General features: G+C 43.4%; 5 protein-coding genes across 10 annotated transcripts; 2 read left to right on the top strand and 3 right to left on the bottom strand.

Moving 5' to 3' along the window:
- Positions 1-69: 69 nt before the first annotated feature.
- On the bottom strand, positions 70-5,921 carry LOC129594182 (uncharacterized). Of its 4 annotated transcripts, none has more exons than XM_055490783.1 (4): positions 5,410-5,921; positions 1,660-1,754; positions 1,314-1,437; positions 70-881 (listed from the first exon to the last, which is right to left on the bottom strand). In XM_055490783.1, exons 2-4 carry the CDS (start codon positions 1,691-1,693, stop codon positions 398-400), a joined length of 642 nt encoding a protein of 213 aa, XP_055346758.1. In that variant the 5' UTR covers positions 1,694-1,754; positions 5,410-5,921; the 3' UTR covers positions 70-397. The 4 variants fall into 4 exon arrangements, with proteins under 4 accessions (XP_055346758.1, XP_055346759.1, XP_055346756.1 ...); XM_055490784.1 differs by having other exon boundaries at positions 1,660-1,751; XM_055490781.1 differs by lacking the exon at positions 5,410-5,921 and adding an exon at positions 1,953-2,107.
- LOC129594181 (uncharacterized protein TM_1410-like) lies at positions 3,725-5,014 on the top strand. Its single transcript, XM_055490779.1, has 2 exons — positions 3,725-4,256; positions 4,334-5,014. Exons 1-2 carry the CDS (start codon positions 3,826-3,828, stop codon positions 4,863-4,865), a joined length of 963 nt encoding a protein of 320 aa, XP_055346754.1. The 5' UTR covers positions 3,725-3,825; the 3' UTR covers positions 4,866-5,014.
- On the top strand, positions 5,194-8,731 carry LOC129594183 (uncharacterized). Of its 2 annotated transcripts, none has more exons than XM_055490786.1 (4): positions 5,194-5,690; positions 6,244-6,411; positions 6,564-6,679; positions 8,554-8,731. In XM_055490786.1, the coding sequence occupies exons 1-3, from the start codon at positions 5,435-5,437 to the stop codon at positions 6,644-6,646; spliced, it is 507 nt and encodes a 168-aa protein (XP_055346761.1). In that variant the 5' UTR covers positions 5,194-5,434; the 3' UTR covers positions 6,647-6,679; positions 8,554-8,731. The 2 variants fall into 2 exon arrangements, 1 of the variants encoding a protein (XP_055346761.1); XR_008691171.1 differs by lacking the exon at positions 8,554-8,731 and adding an exon at positions 6,803-6,885 and having other exon boundaries at positions 5,195-5,690; positions 6,564-6,720.
- On the bottom strand, positions 6,732-10,059 carry LOC129594180 (uncharacterized). Of its 2 annotated transcripts, none has more exons than XM_055490777.1 (9): positions 9,742-10,059; positions 9,478-9,582; positions 9,232-9,407; positions 8,906-9,027; positions 8,565-8,755; positions 8,089-8,277; positions 7,610-7,866; positions 7,241-7,394; positions 6,732-7,037 (listed from the first exon to the last, which is right to left on the bottom strand). In XM_055490777.1, exons 1-9 carry the CDS (start codon positions 9,773-9,775, stop codon positions 6,799-6,801), a joined length of 1,467 nt encoding a protein of 488 aa, XP_055346752.1. In that variant the 5' UTR covers positions 9,776-10,059; the 3' UTR covers positions 6,732-6,798. The 2 variants fall into 2 exon arrangements, with proteins under 2 accessions (XP_055346752.1, XP_055346753.1); XM_055490778.1 differs by having other exon boundaries at positions 6,733-7,037; positions 9,478-9,576.
- Positions 10,060-10,125: 66 nt separating this feature from the next.
- On the bottom strand, positions 10,126-22,268 carry LOC129594225 (spectrin alpha chain-like). Its single transcript, XM_055490845.1, is given in 21 exon segments — positions 10,126-10,601; positions 10,767-10,914; positions 10,974-11,120; positions 11,191-11,441; positions 11,554-11,835; positions 11,907-12,376; positions 12,459-12,927; positions 13,113-13,592; positions 14,041-14,225; positions 14,289-14,574; positions 14,576-15,534; positions 15,569-15,846; positions 15,910-16,190; positions 16,268-16,828; positions 16,906-17,346; positions 17,404-17,946; positions 18,163-18,555; positions 18,770-18,914; positions 19,673-19,869; positions 20,410-20,634; positions 21,688-22,268. Coding segments are annotated over 21 exon segments (7,257 nt in total). The 5' UTR covers positions 22,075-22,268; the 3' UTR covers positions 10,126-10,472.
- Between the last annotated feature and the right edge of the window lie 121 nt (positions 22,269-22,389).

Here is a 22,389-nt window from a genome sequence, read left to right as displayed (position 1 = left end):
GCACGCAGATAAAGCACTTCGAGCCAAAAGTTTTGTGGACGGTTTTATATAGATTTTTGTGTATCCAGATTTTAACGAATCAACCGAGATTTATAGAGATCTTTACCGGATTAACTATTAATGTACTGCACAATACTATAACACTCGCAACAGGTAAAGCAAGTCATCTTGAATAGAAGCTTTACATTTTTCACGCAGACAAATTTGTACGCCAATTTGACAAATTTAAGCAGGCATGTGGCATTTACGTTAAATGTAAATACGAGTAAATAATGCAGTTCAACGCTCCATTAAAACGCACAACAATTCAGAGATTATATTTCGAAGATTCCAAAACATCTGGACTAGAGTAACGACAAACATAACTCGGTTCAACAATTGAATTAAGAGAAGAAAATTATAACTGTCCGCTAGCCTCCAAACTGTTGTTACGTGAGACCCAGTTCCGCAGTAATGCTGATGAATAGCACGTATACGACACACGCTGGTCCAGCGTCCACTCGTCCCCACCGGGCTTCGGATGCTTGCGCCGACGCAGCAGATGAGCAAGTGGAAAAAACCTTATTTCAAAATATAAATGAGTGCGATTTTTTTCGCGCATGAAGCAATTGCGGCAGTTTTTAAGGGAGATGACCAGCAGCGACGAGCTGGTAATATCAATGTGGCTCGCTACGAAGTCCCGCGGTTCGGACTGCTGAACATGCATGTCAATCAGCAGACCTTTTACATGACGCCTGCTGATAGCTTGTTCCAACAAAACCTGAACGACATCCGAAGTTTTCTTGTTTACTGGCATGTGCGCTGTAATATTGACCAAATCCAGTGTCACACAAACCGACTGCAGAGGTTCAGTGATCAGTTGATTCCAAAGCGAACACACTCTGCAAAACGAAAAAGATAAATAAAAGCATTCACAAAATACCTTCCAAGTTCCACATAAATAATATCGATATTCAGCTGCATTATTAAGTAACTAAGCACTTCACAACTGCATAAACCATTTCTGCCATGCTAATTTATTTATTCAATAAGGCATCATGCATTAACTTGCACAACCAGAAAAATTAATCCTGATAATAATTACGAACATCCAAAAATTTTTATGACTAACTAGAAAGTAGAAACCATGAGAGTCAAAAAATTTAAACCGTACATACGTTTACCTGGGCTTGCAGATTATGTGTAATTCTATGTGCATTACTAATCATTCGAATGCAAAAACATCAAAATTTCTTGGCCGAGATACGGAGACAGCGATAAACACCAGAAGCATCATGCTGAGCAAGGCAACTTCGAAAATTTTTTGTTCTCACCCTTTTGCTTTGATTTGTGAATGGATGTCTAGGTAGCCCAGGGTTTCCGAAAGGATTTCCCATAACAGACAACTGATTTCCAAATCTTCCTGCACAACCTCACAATCAGCGCTATCGTTCAATCCTAAAAAACAAAAATGCCATCTGCTGTGCTTGTCGGGCCGAGAACGAAGCGCACTATAGTATGCAATAACCGTGTTCGTAGCAGGCCATTTTAAAACAATTTATGATTTACCGTACTATTATCTATCCCGAAAATTCGGCAACCATTGTTTGTAAGTAATTATCGCCCCAGAGCTGTATAATTTGGCAATGCAAATTACAGCGCAGTGTCCCATTCACTTACCACAGCGACTCACATCAGCTAGGAGCGCTTCCATTGCGCGAGCTCGTGGCTAGAATACCAACAATTCAGTCCATTTCCGTGCTTCTCATACCCTACTGGGAACATACACGCTTTTTTAATAAGCAGACTCGTTTGCAAACATTTATTCTACGAATTTATATCTGGATGTTCCGCTTTCAGGTGAAACACCAAATCTATACAGTGTAACCATAGAAAATCAGAGTAAGAAGTCGAAAGGTGTGCAGAATAACATTACGAGTACGCTAATAATGGTACCACGTGCAGATACTCACATATTACGGCGTCTGGTGGGATTAAAACGGTTTTGCGCAACATATCTCGCAGGCTAAGATCCAAAGCAACGATATTTCGAAAACCCAAACAACGTACTTAGTCGAATTATCCTGTTAAAAAAAGCAAGGCAATTAAAGAAAAATTTCAAACAAAACTGAGAGCCAGTGGCCAAAGAGTCCAGGTGTACCCTAATCTGGCTGCTCATCTGTCTCAATGCACGGCCGCCTCGGACGAATATTTCTGTACGAGTAGATAAAGATAAGTACCCTTAAGCACCGGAAGTAAACGATTTGGTTGGCTTTAAATGGAAAAACTCATTCGGGCTTCGGAACGCTTCCTACGGAAGCCTTACGCAGGCGCGTGGATTGATTAAGAATAAATGCGAAAAAAACCAAAATATTCAGCCGCGCAAGAGAATTTCGGTGTGCGTAATGAAAATTTGAATGTCGTTGATGCTAGTCAAATCGGAACAATGCGTTATCTGCGACTCTGCGTACGAGCTGTCTAGTTCTAACGCGGAATTTCCATAATTTGGGAATGTCTGAACTATTCTGATGTACAGCAATACGTTTTCTTGACCTGCATTCCTTTTCATTTCATATTCTCCCTGCTCAGCCTGGACACTGCATTCTCGTCCTGGGAAACGAGCAATTAAGTGTTCTAGTTCAATGATTTTTTTCTGAGCTCCGATACATAGAATGGAGAATGAGGGGAGTCATCCACTGGTACACTATTGTATAAACATCTATATTACAATAGGAATGCAAGCCTGCTGCCCTACGATTGGGTGATTGCTGTTGGAATACCGACAGTCTATACTTGAGTATAGTTCAGCTTTACGATACATGCACACTGTACATTGTACATGTATCGCAAAGATACATGTACAGTGTACTCTGTCGGATTCCCATTCGAAGAGATGCTGTACATTGTACAGCATCTCTTCGAATGGGAATCCGACAGAGAATCTTAAGCACCGGAATTAAACGATTTGGTTGGCTTTAAATGGAAAAGTAAGTAAATCACCGCAGTACGTTTTACAGTATTATTGTTCCCAAGTTCACATTTTTTGATTTCTTTAAGGATTTGTGCTTAATAACAAAATGGCAGAAAATATTTTTAAACATGAAAAAAGCGGGATACCAATCACCCATTAAAACCGTACAAAGTCAAAATGGCAAAGGAAAGCAATAATATTATAAAACATTAGAGTGGAAACTAACGATAAGTATACCGGTTCCAACAGTGAATTTACAGCAAATTGGCATTAAACTTGTAAGACCAATAATTTTGTAAACAGAAAAGCGCAATGCATAAAAATTTATAGTTACAACCATTTAAAAATGTGTATGTAAACATACAGACACAACCTGACCTTCTTCGCCGTTCTTGTGTACAATATAGAACGGTATACTTGTACAGATACCTATGTGTTATACGTAGTGAAGACTGAAGGGTACGTAAATAGATTTCTAAACAGAAACTACTAAATATTTACCGTACATCTATATTCCATTCACCTCGCTACAAACTGAAACAGGCAGCGTTAATAGAAGTTGTTAAACGTTTATAAATTACAAAGGCAAAAATAAACGGCGCATCACTGCAGATATCTGGCGAAGAAATGACTTCGTTAGGCAAAATCTGTTGTGCCTCGGCACATAACACCGCCGCATTTGCCAAGCGCAGCGATTTTTTCCGCTGTACAAATATTTAAATGTATACAATACAATTTTGCTCATTGGTGACAAAAATGGACTGAAATTAAGAACTGGAGCTCCATGACTATTTCGATATACATATATCTTAAAATACGATTTAAAAGTATCAGTGTGGTTGTAAAAAGCGGACAAGAATCAAATTTAGTAAAAAATGAACTTTATACTACCACACGAATTTGCAACGGCAGTGACATTCTTATGCTTTTCGCGGACTATCACAGCAGAAACTGCAGATAATGCTGAAATTTTTATTGATACAGACTTTTCTCGCGCTTCTAACAGGCGTGTCGTTCCGTTCTCCATGGAGGCTGTGTATACACCAAAGTTTGCAATGGATATCGAAACGTCCGATCCCGATTACCGGTCCATTTCGAAGTCGGATTTGTCATATCATATTGTACACCCCGATCGTGCGCAATTGTCTGTGGATGATGTAAATCAGTTGCGCTCAGAAGGAAAGATCGTTTTAGCTTACCTGTCCGTCGGTGAAGCCGAAGTATGGCTGGACTATTGGCGGGAAGACTGGATTCCCGGCGTCATACCCTTATTTCTGGAGCGCGTTAACGACAGGTTTCGCGACCGGTAATCTCACTTGACATTTCGGTTCAAGCTTAAGAATTAAGAAGCTTGTCTGAAATGAAAATAATTATGTTTTTTAGATACAAAATCAGATTTTGGATGGAAGAATGGCAAGAAATTCTATTAAACTACATGGAAAATCACATTCTGCGGAAAGGTTATTCCGGTCTGTATCTGGACGCTGTGGACGTGTATACACATTTTCTTGCTGAAGGCAACCGACCTGCCGCGGCCGACGATATGATCCAGCTGGTCGGCCGCATCCGACGCTGGGGCCAGTCGCTCAACAGCGATCTGCTGGTGTTTGTGAACAATGCGGTGGAACTGTATGGTAACGCGGATTATGTCTCAATGGTTGATGGTCTGGTCGCACAGGATACGTGGTACAGAGACAATATCCCCTTGCGAAATGTCGACGCCGAACACACAGACACCGTGGTGAGGTTCTTGCGGTCAGCCAGAAACGATGGCAAGCCAGTTTTGGCGGTGGATTATCCCACAGAGACCGAAAAGATTTGCGATTTCTATGTGAAATGTTCGACGGAAGCGTTTCGTTGTGCTGTGTTTGCAAAAGGCTTTCCGGGTGCGGTTATCACACCATTAACCTGTTGACCTTTTCCTTTACAGAACCAGCGATTTTGTGTGCCGTAGTATCGTACAAAAGTTTCGTTTTTATGCTTCTAAAGGAGCTTTTAAATTTCGATGGAACAGCGTCATGTACACTGACCAAGCGTTCAAAGCAGCACCCGAAATAAAAGATGCACGGGATCAGTTTCGTATTTTGCTCTACAGAGCACAGTATATACTGCACACACCAATCTTTGCAAATATGGATACGACCTACGCTAAAAGTTCATTCTAAGGCAGTTGTTAGTAATTGCAGATTACACTGGTGGCTTCGAATTCCTAGGGCACGAGTAGGGATTATGTATACTTCGACGTTTAATGCACTATTCAGTAAAATGCAGCACGTCATGTCAATAGAATTAATACAGTACTCGTAGTTATGCTAACTCGTAAGTTATTTTAATTAAGACTTTCTTACTACAAGTATCTTTGTAGTTTGTACCACAAAATGACTTAGCGACTTGATAGTGATGGTTCGAAGGAGCAGCTAATCCGATACTGGGAATACAGTAATAAGGTATCTGCTTACAATACTCCAAGTTTTTATTGCCCCGATGTCCGTTGCTGGTGCCACGGCGGACGATCAACCGCGCCGTTCCACTGACGTAGGATCGATCAGTTCCGTAACCTCGAAGCCTCTTCGCGCCCCTCCTTTGCTGATTCCGGCTCAGTCGCGGGCGGTGCACTTGCCAAAAGGTTTCAGGCGTCTGCTGGATGATTTTTCCCGTGAAGTACTAAGGCAGCGTCCTTGTAATATTTACCAGTTTGGAGCGGATTATTTCGCATGTTTACTGTGCAGACGCAAACAAGGTACTATCCATCGGTGCTGTAAACAAACTAAAATCTCCGTTCTCCAAGCGTAAACCACTAATCAAGGGGTGACCTTTGACCAAAAAGGTTTTTCAGAAGTGTATTTTGATTGGTACAAATCAAAAACGCATCGCGCACTATTTTGTGTATTCCTAGTAAGCTGTTCCCTGCCTCCCTTAAGTTTCAGGGAGCAAATTATATGAATTTACTCCACCGGGAGTTGATAAGATAAATTGTTTCCTGTCATCAGACCGCCTACGACCGATCACCGATGTACCTACATCTATGCATATTTAACGCATCGTGAAGTTTGCTTTTTGTTTTGCGTAATACGCTGTAGTTTTGAATACGAGTAGTTTTGAATAAAGACATATGACGATTTTGTTGTCCTCGTAAGCACTGAACATAAGTAATTATGTAAAGCAATACGCAGTAGAGTGTAGTAGATTTTACGATAAGTCGATAATACAGTACAGTACAGCAGTAGAGAGGATTACCATTTTATCGATCTACAATAATAACAATTATTTATGTTTTGATCCTTGTTATAAAGGTTTATCCATATTTTACGAGCCCAATATCTCATACATTCGTGCTCAGCTGACAGAAGGAAATCGCATTGTCGTACCAACAATCGATCAGAATCTGAAGGGTACTCAGACTTCCGGAAGTTATCATTATTTCGTACCGGATTCAGACTTGGAAGATATGGAGAAATCAGGTAAGCGTTCTGCTGATCTTACATCAGCAGTACGCATTTATTGCTCAGCTTGGATAAGTTACATACAAGATCACCTTTAATTAAACTTCGAAACAGTATCATTTTTCTTTCCTGTGGGAAGCAAATTGTAAAGAATATCTGTACTGTTTCAGATTACGGATTCGGTTTGCGAGTATCGGAAGATCTACGAGATGCGCCGATACCGGTGCCGTCTGGACCTTTGCCGGTCCTGTAAACGGTTTACGATCTACTGGTCAGCACTAATGATGTACGAATAATATCCAATCGCAAACTCCAGTGTTCTCTACTGTAGGTAACCTGCATTCATTAACAATGTATCAGTACACAAAACACAACATATTATTGTACATAACCTCTTTTAATTGTCTAGGCTAAACCGAATGGACAGAATCTAAAGGCTGCAGTATAAAAATTATAGAAAATCAACAACAAACTGTAAAACATAACAAACAATAGAGACGAAACTTGCACAGAGAAAGTATTGGCTCGATTGCACAAATCCCGCACACAGTAACATATTTCACCACTCGTAGTTTTTTGACAGCCGGACCGGTAATAACTGTGATGGTTGTTACCCGGCAGACTGCATCCGCGGATTATCTTCCCTAAAACAAAAGAAATATTTTGTTACAAAACGCAATTTAAATTATCTGCAGCAATCTCAACATTTTCGGCATTCAGCGGATGCCGACACATTCTGCACTTCTAACTAAGAACTAATCAGATTAGGGGAAATTTGAAAGTTTTTGTTTTCTGTTGGCTTGCCTGTCATTAATAAACCCACTACAGTAACAAGGTTGCAACGCACCTGTCAACAATGTTTGTTTTATACACGATTCTACTACGCCCGCCGTGGCGATGCACTCCACTTGGCGATTATCCAATGTTTCCGGTTCATCGCCAAAGTAACACTGAATGGATTTTCCTCTTTTAAACAGCTCCATCGTTAACAATTTGGCAGTCTGCAAAACTTGTACTAATACCAATGCAAGCTTATGGGAAGTTAAGGCACCTGGTCAATCCTTTACGATCAGGTTTAATTATTCGCCGAAACCTAGTTTACGTTTCTTCTTCTCCTTCTCCTCAATTTACGTTTATTCGCCGAAACTTAATTTACGTTTACGTTTCATTTACAGTATAACCAAACCAGCCGAACCGCCCCGATAAGCATCCTTACTTCGTAGGGAGCATTAGTCTTTCGTTCCCTTTGATCCTGCGCTATCAATTCCGTGGTCAAGACGTGAGCCATTCGCTGGTACTCCGTCGCAGGGTAGCGATAATCCTCCGGGTAAAAATTCATGTACTCCTTTAGTCGCAATGTGGATCTCCCAAAGAGCTCGTTCAGTTTATCCTCGCGTGCTTTAACCATGTCCACTACATCCACCGGCACAATCGCGCTCACTTCGGTGTGCTTTGAGTACCGGTCACCGATATCTATTCAAAAAGAGTGGAACAGTTTATTTGAGTTGTTATCATACGGATAGGTGCCAAGAATTACGACAAAGGTCACCAGTGTCTCCATATTTACGAGTATAATACATACGTACACTACCTAGTTCTGCTAATTTCTTATGATTATTGCGGTCCACTACCGCACCGTGCAGGCACATAAACAAGTTATATTTATATTTGCGTAACATCGTGCGTAGCGCTTACCGCTTGGCATCACCGGGACAAAATGACTGGGATTCTCTTTGAATATCCTGTCCTGTGAGATCGGCGGTGGAAGACTTCTGGTCACAATAGCCGCCCCTTGTGTTACTTGTCCACGGTTGACGTCCTCTTCCGGTTGTAGACTGCCGGCTCTGCCCTGCGCCGATCGCCATCCCACAGGCACTTTGGATACTGCAAATGAAGATAGGATATTACGTACCACTGCTTTCATAAAACTCAATGTTAATTCACAAACACCTTAATACTGCTTCGAGTGACCACAGTATGTTTGTAATGGCGCATCTGTATCTGTTTCATGTAATCTCAAGTAGTACTGCTGAATCACAAAGAAGGCATGGATGCTACACTATTTTGAGAGATTTTAAATAGCGCATATAATTATTCAGTCGCCGACAGTGGAACGATCATTTATTCATCAGTACAAATTGATCAAATGCGTCTTACCAGGTGATTCTTACATTCAGCTGAATGGTCCCCCATTTCCGTTGCTGTTCTCCGCCGGAAACCGATGGCCGGACGTTTGCAGAGAATGGGACGTGTCGATCCGGTAGGCGCGTCGGTCGCCAGTGCACCACGTCCGCGACCGTCGGCATTGAACACTAAGACGCGATTCGTGTCCGGCATCTTGGGCTCACCAGTATCCCATGGCCTATATCAATGCACTTATGTAATACACATAAACAGTTTGCTGATTATTACATTAATAAAGCATAAACATTCATAACAGAGACAAATATGCGCATATGAACAGCTGCAGCGACCACTAGCCGCAAGCTTTTACTAACAACTCCCAGCTTACGTATCCTCTTTTACAAATGGACGATTGAACTGCCAGCGAAATTCACCAACATCTTGAGAATATTTTCCGTTAACGAAAAAGCTTGAGATTTTCTGCTTTGCGGCCAATTTAGCCAGGAATGCCTATTCGGATATAAAATTAATATCAATGCACAATGTATTCTACCATCAAATTCTACCAACAAAATATTAAGCACGCAGATCTGCATGTACTAGTAAACAAAAGAAATTTAGCAAGGTTTATGATTAAACGGTAAGTTCTGTATTAAAACACTAATTGTTAAGCTGAGTAAGCGAAAAATTACGAAAACTACATCGTAAACGTACGGTGTCTTTTGCGGTCCACAATGCCCCGAAATCCGCTTGTTCATCCAGATCTTTGCACACTTTGCTAGCCTCGTTCCATGTAAACGCTTTTTTGGTTAACAAATAACACCCCCCCAACATATTATCCCATGGCTGACTGAATTTACACCTGGTGTTGTCTTCCACTGCTGGTGCATCTGATTCACAATTAAAACAGTATTTCTGTGATGCCATAAAAAAACAGCACTCGAAGCAATTGATTGTTACCCATATAAGTCACAGCTTTCCTCCTGGGTGACCTTCGGCGTGCACGAGCTTTAAAGGCAGCTCCGGAATGATCAATGCTTTGAAAGAACAGAAGTAAACCTACAATTGGATGAAAAATTCATCATATGTTCAGATTTATGATTCAACGAGCAGAAGACAGATAATCCAGGCCTTTGATATCCTCCTGGGTGACCTTTGGCGCCGAGCAAGGTAGCTTTCAATGCCAGAAGTGGATGTATGTTCATATAATTCCATTTGATATACCCATCATCATGTAAAGCGCATCATAGATTTCCATCCCTTTACGAAATCCGCCATGAGTGCAAACAATGTGATATTCCTTGTAATATCAGGTACATTGATAGTCAAATTTCCAACATATATATCCTCAGAATTTCCCAAACAATTACCGTAGTAGAGTTTCACAGAAACCATACGAAACCAGACTTCACAAGAAACAAAATGGAAAGAAAAAGCTAAGCATAATTACATTAACCCTTAATAATTCCACTCAGTCTTTGAATACACAGGACACGAATACACAAGATGCGAAAGATGGTGTAAAACAGGCGTAATACTTTGCAGAAAACACCTTCCGTCGTTCTTTTACATCTTAACATTACCATGTCTCTATGGCAACTCTTGATATTTTAGGAAATGAGCCAGGACTTTATTATGAAATCAGTACAAACACAACAGCAAAATATACCAATGCAAAAAAATTACGTAGCGCACTTGCACAAAATTTCGCACCAGTTCTTTCGATAGCGTGTACACAAAAGTTGACAAACCATTCTTTTTTCTGTAGTGAAAAACATGTACCGCTAATCTGCTACACAACCACCAATCTCACCGATACATCACTGGCCGTACACAACACAACTCACAATGACTGAATGTAAGACAAAGAGGAAAGAATGTGAAGCAGACAAAACCCACTGCGAGAACTAGTTCAAATAACGATAAAAACGCCATAAAATGCCGTAGCTGGGGGATTAACTTTGGAAGAGCTGCTGGGTGAAATCCAGATAGTCGAAGGAGTTGGGCACTTCGCGACCGCTCTTGGGATCCACATAGCGTTTCATCTTGGCCATGCAGTAATCGGCCTGCTCCTTGCTCAGGTTCTACAATCGCAAAATATCATTCAAATACTTTTCTCTTCAGTATTCATAACGAGCGCGGTATGCGTTGGTGTTTTCAGTGCTCTACATGCTATAAACTTCCATTTTTCTACTATGCCACGCCGAAACTGTACACCACACTTTAATCAAATTAACTGCGTTGCTTACAGCATAGAGCTCATCGGCCATCAAGTAGGGGCGTTCTTCTGCCGACAACGCCTTGAAGGCCAGTAGGATCTCCTCCTTGGAGCGCACGTTCTCGGTTTCGCGGCTGATCATAAACGCCATGTAATCCTGCAGGGTGATGTAGCCGATACTGCAAACAAACACAAAATTATTATAAACTAACCCTGCGAGATATTTTCTCATATTTACCGATTGCGGTCCACGTCATCCAGGATGGCCTCGAACTCTGCATCATGATCACCCTCTTCCACCATGGGCAGATCATAGCCCAGCGCACGGAGGCAGGATTTGAACTGTTGATGGTCTAGTTTTCCACTGCGATCTTTGTCGAAATGCCTAACCAATGCAACAGAGTATATTGGATAATAAGCTCACTGCAAGAAGAAAACTCATTCCGCAGACCTACTTGAACATCATACTGAAATCGCGCAGGGAATCCTCCGTGACACCGCTTGTGTTACGCGCCTGGATCTGTTGTTCGAGGTTATGCTGCATGCGCATGCCTAACTGGTCCAGCTGTTCCCATTGCTGGGCCAGGGCCACGGTGCTGTGCTCCGTGTAGCGGTTATCCAGGATAAGATGCTCTTCCAGCATCGCACCGAGATCTTCGATCTTCTTCAGCCGGTCACGCTGCGCCCGTACTTCGTGGGCTTTCCGCTGCACAGGCAATAACCGTCACGTATTCATTCATTAATTCATACGGTCATTTATACGCTAGTTATTGTCGTATACTATGTTAACAAAGGAATGACATAATGGTGTAGCTTACGCGGATTTGCTCCAGCTGACTTTCGAGGGAGCCGGTGGTTTCCATCATGGAGGTCCTGGCTTCCGTTAGCCATTGGTAGAACGCGTTGGCATGGCGGGCGAACTCTCCACGCAGCTGATCATTCCGTTCTTGCCGGGCGGCTTCACGGTTCAGCTCGTTATCACGTTCACGGATGATCTTCTGGAGATTCCTCCAGGTATCTTCCAGGGCTTCCATGGTAAACCATGTGTAGGGATTGGGGCCGACTTTGAAGGATTTTATGCGTTGATCCAAGGCGGCCAACTATAACAAAACCACAGAAATTAATTACAATGCATGACTGAATTTTTCGGAAGCTGTAAACGTTTCCGTACATGCTCAAAGTCTTGTTGAGCAGTGGTAAGGGATTCTTGGAACATTTGGTGGGCATCCTGTAGTGCGCGGATTTCCTCCACGGAATTACAGCGCACCGGATCCGTGAGATCTTCTTCGGCATTCTCAAACCAGGAATTGAAGGCCGAAGCCTTTTTGGCAAACAGCAGGAAGAGCTCTTCGATCTGGCGGAACTGTTCTTGTTGCTGTCCCAGACGCTCTTTACGGTTTGCGGCCATACGCAGCAGCGTCTGCCAGCGCTCGATGACGTGCGTGTAGCGGTTCATGATGGCGTTGGACTGACGGTGTCCATCTGCCACCAAACGGTTCTTCAGGTTGGTCAAACCGTGGATACCTTCGGATTCAAAGGCAACCAGGGAGGCTTCGAGTGTATCTTGTTTGGCCAACAAATTCTGCACGGAGTTCAAGTCACGGCCATAATCTTCCGAACGAACATGGCTCTCTTTCTCAGCTGTAAAATACCGAAAGTGTATGAATAAATTCCCAACACAAGTCCAAAATTCGAATTATCTGCGTCTTGTCGTTACACTTACCGATCCATCCCTCAACAACATCAGCCTTCCAGACAAACTGCAGGTAAGCGCTGTTCTCATCCAGTCCAATCTTGCGATTCTTGGACGCGGCGATCAACTCGTTCAAGCGCGTCCGCAGCTGGCGCAAGCGGGCTTCGATCAAATCCCGATGATGATTACCCTCAGCCAGCAGGCGGTCACCGTCCTGTTCGAGATCGCGGCAGCGATCGACATGCACACCCAAATCCGTTTCGAAGGCCTCGTGTTTCTTGGACAGGCCCTGTACACCGGCAATAGTGTCGCCGAAATCGTTGACCTGCAGCAGGTTGGCCTTTTCTCCGATCCATGCTTCCTCTTCGTCAACCTTGGCGATGAACTGCTGGAATGCCAACGACTGGTCCAATTTGTTACCACGATCGGCTGAGCGGGCCTTCAGATCTTCCCAGTTGTGCTCCAAGTTGTGAATGCGCTGTTCGATCTCAGGTCCGCCCTGAAATTTACAGAAATCGTCAGGTAAAAATAATTATATCGGTTGAAGTAATCCAGACTTCTAAAAGCGCTTTGCCATTAACGGTACATTGTCTATAGTGGCTTATGGTATGCACATCCTCAACTAAATGTAAATACGTATAAATTTTAGGATAAGAGACATTAATTTACTGTAAATACACAAACCTGGAAAGTTTCGGACATCAAGCGCGCACCCGCCTTCTGCACATTCTGAATGGCCGCTTCATGGCTGGCCAACTCCGCTTCCAGGCGTTTATGTTTCTTCTTCAAGTTCTGCACACCCGTCAAATCTCGTCCGTAGTCATCCGATGCTACCAACAGTTTCTTCTCCTTGATCCAGCTTTCCTCATCGGCAATGTCGCGGAAGAACTGGTGCAGCGTATTAGCCTCGTTCAGACGCTGGCGACGGTGTTCAGCCAAGTTTTTGATGCGTTCAAAACGCTGATTAATCGATTTGCGGCGATCTTGAATATTGGGAGTGTCGAATTGTCCGGTACTGACCAGGTCATCCGCTTGGGTATTCATGTCGGACACACGGTCTTCATGGGCCAAGATATCCGCTTCAATCAGATTATGCTTCTTCAACAGGTTCTGCACCGAAGAAAGATCCTTGCCGTATTCATCCGAGCTCAACAGAGCTTCCATCTAATTAAAACAAGACCGTTACTGAACATCAGCTTAAATCATATCAATTCATTAAGCAAACCAACCGTTTTGTCATAATACTCTAGGTAAGTCATTAAAGGTGACAATTTTCGCAGTCTACTTCGCCACATCAGCTCGGCCATGGTTGCAGTATCGCCGTAGCAAATGAACGGAGAAAACAGCATTTGTTACCAAAACTGCAACAACGCGAGCTTTTATACAGATTATTATTTCTATGTCCAGCCCACCAGTCTTCAATCAAAAACGCTTAGGGCAAGAAAAAAGAAAGCTGATATCCTATTTCCCCGACACGTAATCGTCACCCTGTCCTCTTTACTGTTCACAGACATCGCCGGGATTGAAGGCACCCGTGAGTCACCAATTTACATACATGACTCAGCACCCGCTTAGCCGGTGATGAGACATAATGCGGCTTCCATGAACTCACCTCTCCCAGCCAGAAGTCCAAATCCTTCACAGCGGCATTGAAGCTGCGCTGCTTATTAGCCTCCTTCAATTTGAATGTCTTCTCGGTGGTCTTCTGCGTCAAGAACTCCCACTGTTCAGCCAAAGCTCGTAAGCGCTGCTCAACAGCCGTTTCGCTACCCTTTGCGCGTCCTTTGTCCAATAAATCTGCAATACCACAAAAATATTTGTTTTACGCAACGGTGAACCATAACAACCTGAAATTCTTACTTTTTCCAGTATTCAACACCGCCTGGATACGATCAGCATGAGCCGCCAGTTCCGCTTCAAAAGCCTGGTGTTTCTGATGCTTGCTCTGAATGTTACTGGGATCTTTGTAGGTTTCCTCCGCAGCGGTTTGCAGTTTCTCCGTAATCCAGTTCTCCACTTCGTCCGCATCACGGGAGAACTGCTGCAGTGTTTGGCTTTCTCCCAATCGGCTACGTTTCTCAATCATGGCTTCCTTCAGACGCTGCCAGCGGTCCAGCACATCCAGTCGCTTACGATCAATATCCGGGAGACGCGTAGTGTCCCGACGTGATCAGCTGATCAGCGAAGTTGTTCATGCTGGCAATCTTCTGTTCCTGACTCTTGATAGTCTTGTCAAAGTCCTCATATTTCTTGATTAGCGCCTCCACATTGGCTTTCTCATCGCCTTCCTCGTCGGTACGGACAAATTCTTCGCGATTCTTCATCCAGGAATCCAGCTGTTCACAGTCGCGGTTGAACAGCTGCAACTCCAGACAGTCATCCAACAATTTCTGACGACGCGCCCATTCCTTGTTCAGTTCATCGCGCGCTTCATGGATCTTATCCAGAGCGTCGTTGATTTCCGGAGCAGCGAAATGCTTCTTCTGAATCAGTTGCTTGCCAAACAGTTCAAACTGTTGGAATGCCGGACTGCGAGCGTCGATCTCATTGCGCAGTTCTTGATGACGCTCCAGCAGAGCCTCCGCACCCGTCACATCATTGGCCAAATCATCCGAGGACACTTGCTGCAGCTGGCTGTTAATCCATGACATCAGATCGCGGTAATCAGCCAGGAAGCGCTGCAGATCGTACGATTCCAGCAGCTTCTCTTTCCGTGCATCCGCCTTGCGGGTCAGCAACAGCCATTCCTCGTTCAGTTCCTTCTGTTTACTGTAGATGCTATCCGCCTGCTCGGGATGGGTGTTCAGCAGTTTATTAGCCAGTTCATCCAGCTGTCGGACCTTCTCTCCCAAAGCGTACAGATCCCGCTCCAGGCCTTCGTGCTTGCGTTGCAGCGTCTGGACAGAGCGCAGATCATGTCCCAAGTCGGGATTCTCCAGCGCTTCCTGTTTTTCATGGATCCAGTCTTTCGTGTCATCAGCATCGCGATGGAAACGCTGAACCTCATGCGCACTGCCCAGTTGCAGAGCGCGCTGCTTGGTAATGGTCTGCAGCGTGGTCCACTGCTGATTCAGTTCCTCGATTTGAGTTTGAATGCGCATGGCAGCTGCGTTTCAGAATCCTTTTACTAACCTATTTACCTTCGGTATGGCCAAGATCGCGCAGGCGCTGAGCAGCCTGGTTCATTTCCTTCAGTCGTTCCTCATGGGTACGCATATCCGCCTGGAAATCATCGAACTTCTTTTGCATCACTTCCACTTGTTCCAAATCCTCGCCAATTTCTTGGTGAGCAGCAAACTGCTGCTTTTCACGAATCCATTGCTGCAATTCCTGAGCCTCACGGGCCAGCACAAAGGCATTCAACGATTCACGTAGTTTGTCGCTACGTCCTTGACCTTGGGTCATCAGGGTGTTGTACCTGTCCGCAATACACACAATTAAAGCATCCGCACGAACTTGAATAATTCAAGTTCAAACGTACAAATGCTCGACATGGCGCTGCTTAGCGTTGATGGTATTCTGGTCCATCAAACTCTGCTCGCTCGCCGACAATTTGGAATCAATCTTCTTCAAATAGGCCGCTGGAACAAAGCCCTGTCGATCATTAATTTCAATCTTCCACCAGTCCTTGTTGTTGCTGTTCAACACGGTAACCACATCGCCTTTCTTAATGGACACCTCCCGAGGGCTTTTCTCGGTGTAGTCATAAGCAGCCATCGCAACCTCTTTTCCATATGGCAGCATGACCGGAATATCCCGTTGCTACAAAGTAAAAAGATCCCATTTCAATATGTGTCTCTTTTTCAAGCTGTAGGATCTGTCTGTATTCTGTACTATACCTTGCACGCTTCGGCTTGTTGTCGCAGCGCGTCAATAGTCGATCTAAACGCGGCCAAGTCCGCCATGACAGCTTCGTGCTTCTTCAGCGCCGCTTCCGCGGAATCTTCATCGCGTCCGATATCCCGACTGGCTACCAGTGGCTCCTTTTCTCGCAGCCAACTCTCAGCCTCATTGGCATCTGCAAAGTACTGATGCGCCTGCAGCGAATCTTCCAGATCCTGTCGACGTTGAGCCGCCTTGGATTTCAGCAAATTCCAGTGTTCCACCAGTTCATTACGGCGATCGCGGATTTCAGCCGCGGCGAAATGACCCTGGTCAACTAAATCGTCAGCAGAGCGCGCCACTTGCTCGACATGGGGCTCGTGGGATTGGATTTCGTTCATGACACCATGATGTTTCTTAATCAGATTTTGCACGCCCATCAAATCGCGACCGCGATTCTGTGAAGACACAATCGGCTCTTTGTCGCGAATCCATGCCTCTTCGTCATCAATATCACGATACACGCGGTGCAGCTTCAGCGAGTCTTCCAAACGCGCTCGGCGACGTAGAATTGGTTCCTACACAAAACCCCATAACAATAATGTAGGATACGAGTACAGTAGCTAAAAAAAATGCAATCATTACAGCACCTTACCCGCAGATTTTCGAAACGCTTGCGCATATGATCGCGCTTCACCAGAATATTACTCTGGTCAAAATGTTCGGCTTCAATCAAACGGTCGGCCGAATCCGAAATATGGTTAATACGATCCTGATGGGCCAAGATATCCTGTTCCAAGAGGTCATTCTTCTTGATCAGATTCTGGACAGACGCCGAATCCTTGCCATAATCCTCCGACGCCAACTGCGCTTCGACTTCCGTCAACCACATTTCGACATCGTCCACATCGCGATGGAAGCCCTGACCTTTATTGGCGTCTTCCAAACGGGCGCCCTTGTGGCGCGCGGCACGCACCAATGCATCCCAGGCTGCGTTCAGGTCATCGAGATTGCGGCGTACTTGATCCGGGGACTGTCCACTGTTAATCAGCGCTTCGCCCTGGTTATTGATCTGCTGGATGCGATGCTGTGTAGCCTAAAACGCGTACAGAATAGCGTCAGCCTTATCACTTTTTTTTAATTTATGCAATACCTTCAGCTCTTGTTCAAAAGTCTGATGCTTCTGCAGTTTTCCGGTCAAATTAGTCGGGTCCAAATAGCTTTCATCGGATGCCACTTTGATCTTTTCGTTAATCCATGCCTTAGCTTCATCGGAATCGCGCAAGAAGTGCTGCACACCCTGACCTTCATCCAGCTTCTGACGGCGCTTTGCAGCGCGTTCCAGCAGAGCTTCGCGGCGCTCCAAAAGTGCCGTGCGTCGGGAGCTAATTTCATCGGCAGCATAATGCTGAGCTTCAATCAGCTTGATGGCGAAATCATCCAGCGCCTGGAATTTCGTCTCCTGAGAAGTCAAGGACTTTTCGAAATCTTCATGCTTCTTCAAAAGTGATTCCACATCATCCAGCGAATCACCCAGATCGGGTTTGGACAAGAACGATTCCTGTTTAGCCAACCAAGTTTCTGCTTGTTCCGTGTCGCGATAGAACAGCTGCAAATCCATGCACTGTTCGAAAAGAATGCGGCGCTCCTGCCACAGTACGTTCAGTGTGCTCCATTCCTCCCGCAAATTAGTCAACTAAAAACAGTGAATTAATTCATCGTATTTCTCTGTTAGGTCAAACAACTGAACAAAACGGTCAATCGCAAAATACGAACGTAAGTAAAACATCAATTTTTCATCAAAGACATTTTACAATTTTACCAACAACTGTCAAATATGGATTAACCAATGATGTTGTCAACCATCGTGCTTACACTGCTGCAAACTGGTGAAAAAATATAAATAACATACCTTATCGCGAATGTCATCAGCGGCATGATGTCCGGACTGGATCAGCCGCTCGCCGGAGTGAACAGCACTGTTGTAAGAATCCTCGTGCGCATCAATCTCCGTTTTGTGCTCATTATGTCGTTCCAGCAGGGATTCCGCGCCTGGTACATCTTTGGCCAATTCGTCAGCTTTAATGATAGCTTTGATGTCGTGAATCCAGGAAATCAGGTCGCGATAATCAGACAAGAAGCGATGGACGTGGTAAGAGTCCTCCAGACGCTGCCGGCGATGCTGCGCATTATGGTTCAAATTTTCCCAACGACGGATCAGTTCCGTCAACTTCTCGTCAATATGGGAAGTATGATCGGGGTGCAATTGTTTTTGGCGATTAGCCTCTTCCCGTAAAATTTCCACCTATCAGATTAACGAGATATGTATGCACAATGATTTACTAAATCCAAGAGAGCTAGAGTAGGGCTCATTTATCATTTTCGTTATGCTACCAATTACATCCACCACAGAAAAGTAAATAGCGGCTAAGCGAATTGAATCACAACGCTTATTTAAATGCAGCATATTTTTTGCACGAAAATGTAATATCTATATTTTATGCTATTTTGTGACATACTTTTTCCTTCAGTGCGTGCAAATCTCGCTCCACAGCATCATGTTTCCGCTGCAAGCCCTGCACGCTAGGCAAATCCTTTCCAAAATCCTCCGACTGAACTGGCAATTCTTTCTCGGTAATCCACGCCAGTGCCTCATCGGCGTCCCTAGTGTTACGAAACAACTCATTGTACCCTATTATTCCGTGCTGTGATAAATCTTCAATAAATCAGGGCCAAACAAACCAATACGAATACAGCGCTCGATAATCCTATCTGGGCAAGTTACGGTCTATTATATAGGAATGCGCTGAGTCGGCGTTTCCATTCGATTGTAGAACATATCAGCCGCATTGCGAAAACACAGGCGCCACTTTGAAACGCACCCTGTCAGCACAAAATCGTCCAAAAATTTAATTTCAAAATTTCAAATTCAAAGCGACGAAAAAATTAATTATCAGGTCGAAAAATGGGAACAAACTTTAAACTGAAGGATATGTAGCAATTAACTATTTTTTGTGATTGTTGTATTTCAATGATACCGATTCCAAACCTATGTTATAAATTTCTCAACGAACTAATGTGGCTAATGCTTTTTTTTGCAAATTTATTTTATTATATCGACGTAACACGTATTTTAAAATGCCGTTTATCTTAATATGCCGTAATTCGTACATATTTTAAAATAATTATGCCTTTTCAAACGAAATTATTTCACCAACAAAATGCTGCACAAGTTGCATCCTGCACACTGCGTACGCTGACTACCCTCGTACGCATTTCAATTTCTGCTGCACAGCTCATCGATTCCGTTGCTGAATTAGCTTTTACGGCCGCTGTGAAACCAGAATTTATGTTTATAGTCTGGCCTACTGGTTGTCTGTCCTCTTTACATCCCCCATTCTCGCCTACGTAATAAACCATACCGGTTGAAACGCTGAATTTCCTGCGCGCCGAACAGTCTCTCCTGTTTGCGCCGACTGAGCTCACGCAAGCGATTCCAGCTGTCAAGCAATGTTGTCCGGCGTTCATCGATCAGTGTTCGGTCGGGGTGCTCCTCTTGTATGAGCCGATTGGCCAGTGCCACGATATCGTGCACACGATGCTCTTGTGAAGCCATATCCTGTAGAGAATGCATCATGGGTGTAAAGTTCGCATTTACCCGGCAAGAGATAGCAAGGTTCTATAGCGATCTCTCGAGCAAAATGTAAACTGCAATGCGATAACTGATAAACCGCAACGATTGCCAAATATGACTAATACATCACGGCCAAGCCTCAGCGAAATTCTGGATATCGCCTACCGGAAACTATCTTGCTAATATATTTCCACAAATTGTACGAAACGTTATTTCTTCCTGCGTCCATTAAACAGCCTTAATTAATTAGTTTTGAAACGTAACATACGAAATGTAATTAAATATTTAACAGTACCAAACTGACCTAAGCTTTTAAGTTGATTGTTGTAAAACAGCAGTCAAAATTCTGCATATACATAAATAATTTATAAATTATAGGCACATACTAGAAAAAAAACTGAAGAAATCTCATTATGGTTTATGCCGCAACACGAAAAAATGCTTCAATCGCTCTACTAAGGTATTCACGATTATTGCCTGAAAAATAAAAATTCCCACGCTAAGTTTAGTAATTTTTTTGAATACCTTTTGGAAATCTTCAAATTTGCGCTGCATGGCCTCGACATGCTCTAAATCGCGGCCAACATCGTCCGCAGAGAGAAACGCCTCTCGGTCACGAATCCAAAACATCATATCTTCATACTGACGCATAAATTCCACGAGTTTTTGGGCCTGTTCCAGACGAAAGCGGCGTTCACGGAGCTTTTGCAGCAGCAAATCCCACAACCGGTGCAGCTCCTCCAGCCGTTTCTGCAATCGCACAAAAATGCCATCAAACCCATTTTTTAGTAATTTTTTATTTAATACCAAAATCACTTCAGGTTTATTACTGTAACTCTGCAAGAAATAACATAAACGCATATATGACACAATCATTCACATGACACATCCCCAATGGATCTACTCGTATTTATGGAAAAAACCGCTTAAATATCTATAGACTATAAGTAATTCATAATGCTCATTATGCGTGAGTGCTACATTCGTACATTCATGATTGTAATTTTCCCTTTTTGTTAAATTCCTAAACCGCCGACCAAACTATTTTTTCAAATTTTTAATCAGCATTTGTAAGTTACGCTAACTTTAATTGGGCCATTAAGCAAGGAACCGATCGAACGCCGGCTATGTTGCGAATGTAATTATAACTTTTGTTTGTATCATATTTTTATAGGCCGATGTCTGGCAAAGTGTCTACACTTGCAATTCTACAGCCCCGGGCGCAACCTTGAAATTGTTGAAACTACGAAATGAAGAAAGAACTCCAAATATGAAAAGGAAGCTGTCAACAGACAATCAAAACAGCGAATTTCCTTTTGACAAACTCTTAATTTCATATTTTATCAAGCAAAACCTGCTCATAAAAATCACAATAAGTTTTAAAACCAACACAAATTCAAAATGCATAAAATTAAAAATTATCACAACCATCACTGTTTAATACTGTGTTTACACTGTTATAATGTTATTACAAGTTTTCACAAATCATACATCATTTGTACTGGATATGATTTTTACAACAATCCACATTTTAATCGTTATTTTGTTACCCCAATTACAGCTAATACATTCATTTTTGGGTCTAGCTGATAGCAAGATAAAACTAAAATGCAAAAACTGCAAACTGTAAAAATTCTTATATAATTCTTATAATTCTAAGTTTAGAATCTGAAATTTGTTTGGACAAGGCTAGGTTCTTGTATCGTGGATGGGTTCTTCATACTTAACTACAGGGAAAACACTGCTGGGCCACGTTGAAAAGTTTATTACTGCATAAAATTATTAAAAAATTTTGCAATTTACCGCGATGTTATCCGCTGCAAAATGGCGAGTGTCAATCATTTTTTTCCCTTCATTATCCAACTGCAGAAGAATATTATGATGGGCTTGCACTTCCGCTTCGAATGCTTGATGCTTCTGGATCTTGGCCTGCAGATTGGTAGAATCTTTCGTGTAGGATTCATCGCTGGCTGCTTGCAGCTTCTCGTACAACCAAGATTCCAAATCATTGGCATCTCTACGGAAGTACTGATAGCGCAGAGAATCCTCTAATTTATGGCGCTTGTGGATGGTTTCCTTCTTAAAATCCTCATAATGGGAGAGAACTTCATGACGACGAACTTGAATGTCGTCGACCGTCTCCAGAATACGGATTTCACGCTGGCCAGCTGTCGGATCACCACTGGCCATGGTGGAATGATCTGGGTATTATTTGGGCAAAGATAAAACAAATGCCAGTGGTCAACGGATAGTCAAAGATAATGGCTGGGCTGATTGTTTTTGACGATGGAAAAATTTTCCTCACCATCCGTTTTTGAAATGCTGGGTTATGAAATGTGTCTACGAGCCCGTCTGGGGTGTGGGTTGTTTATCCGGCCGATGCTAGCGCCAAATCTAGAGATTCCCTGTAGTCAGCCCAATGGTGTCTAAGCTGTGCAATACCGGCACTATGCAAATAAAACGAGTTTACCAGTAGCGTGAGAACACCACTGCCAGCAAACATGC

The sequence above is a fragment of the Paramacrobiotus metropolitanus genome, unplaced genomic scaffold (genome assembly GCF_019649055.1).
Source record: "Paramacrobiotus metropolitanus isolate TYO unplaced genomic scaffold, Prichtersi_v1.0 Parri_scaffold0000066, whole genome shotgun sequence".
Lineage (NCBI taxonomy): Eukaryota > Metazoa > Tardigrada > Eutardigrada > Parachela > Macrobiotidae > Paramacrobiotus > Paramacrobiotus metropolitanus.
Note: the sequence above shows the minus strand (reverse complement) of the source record. Positions and strands in the feature narration are given on the sequence as shown.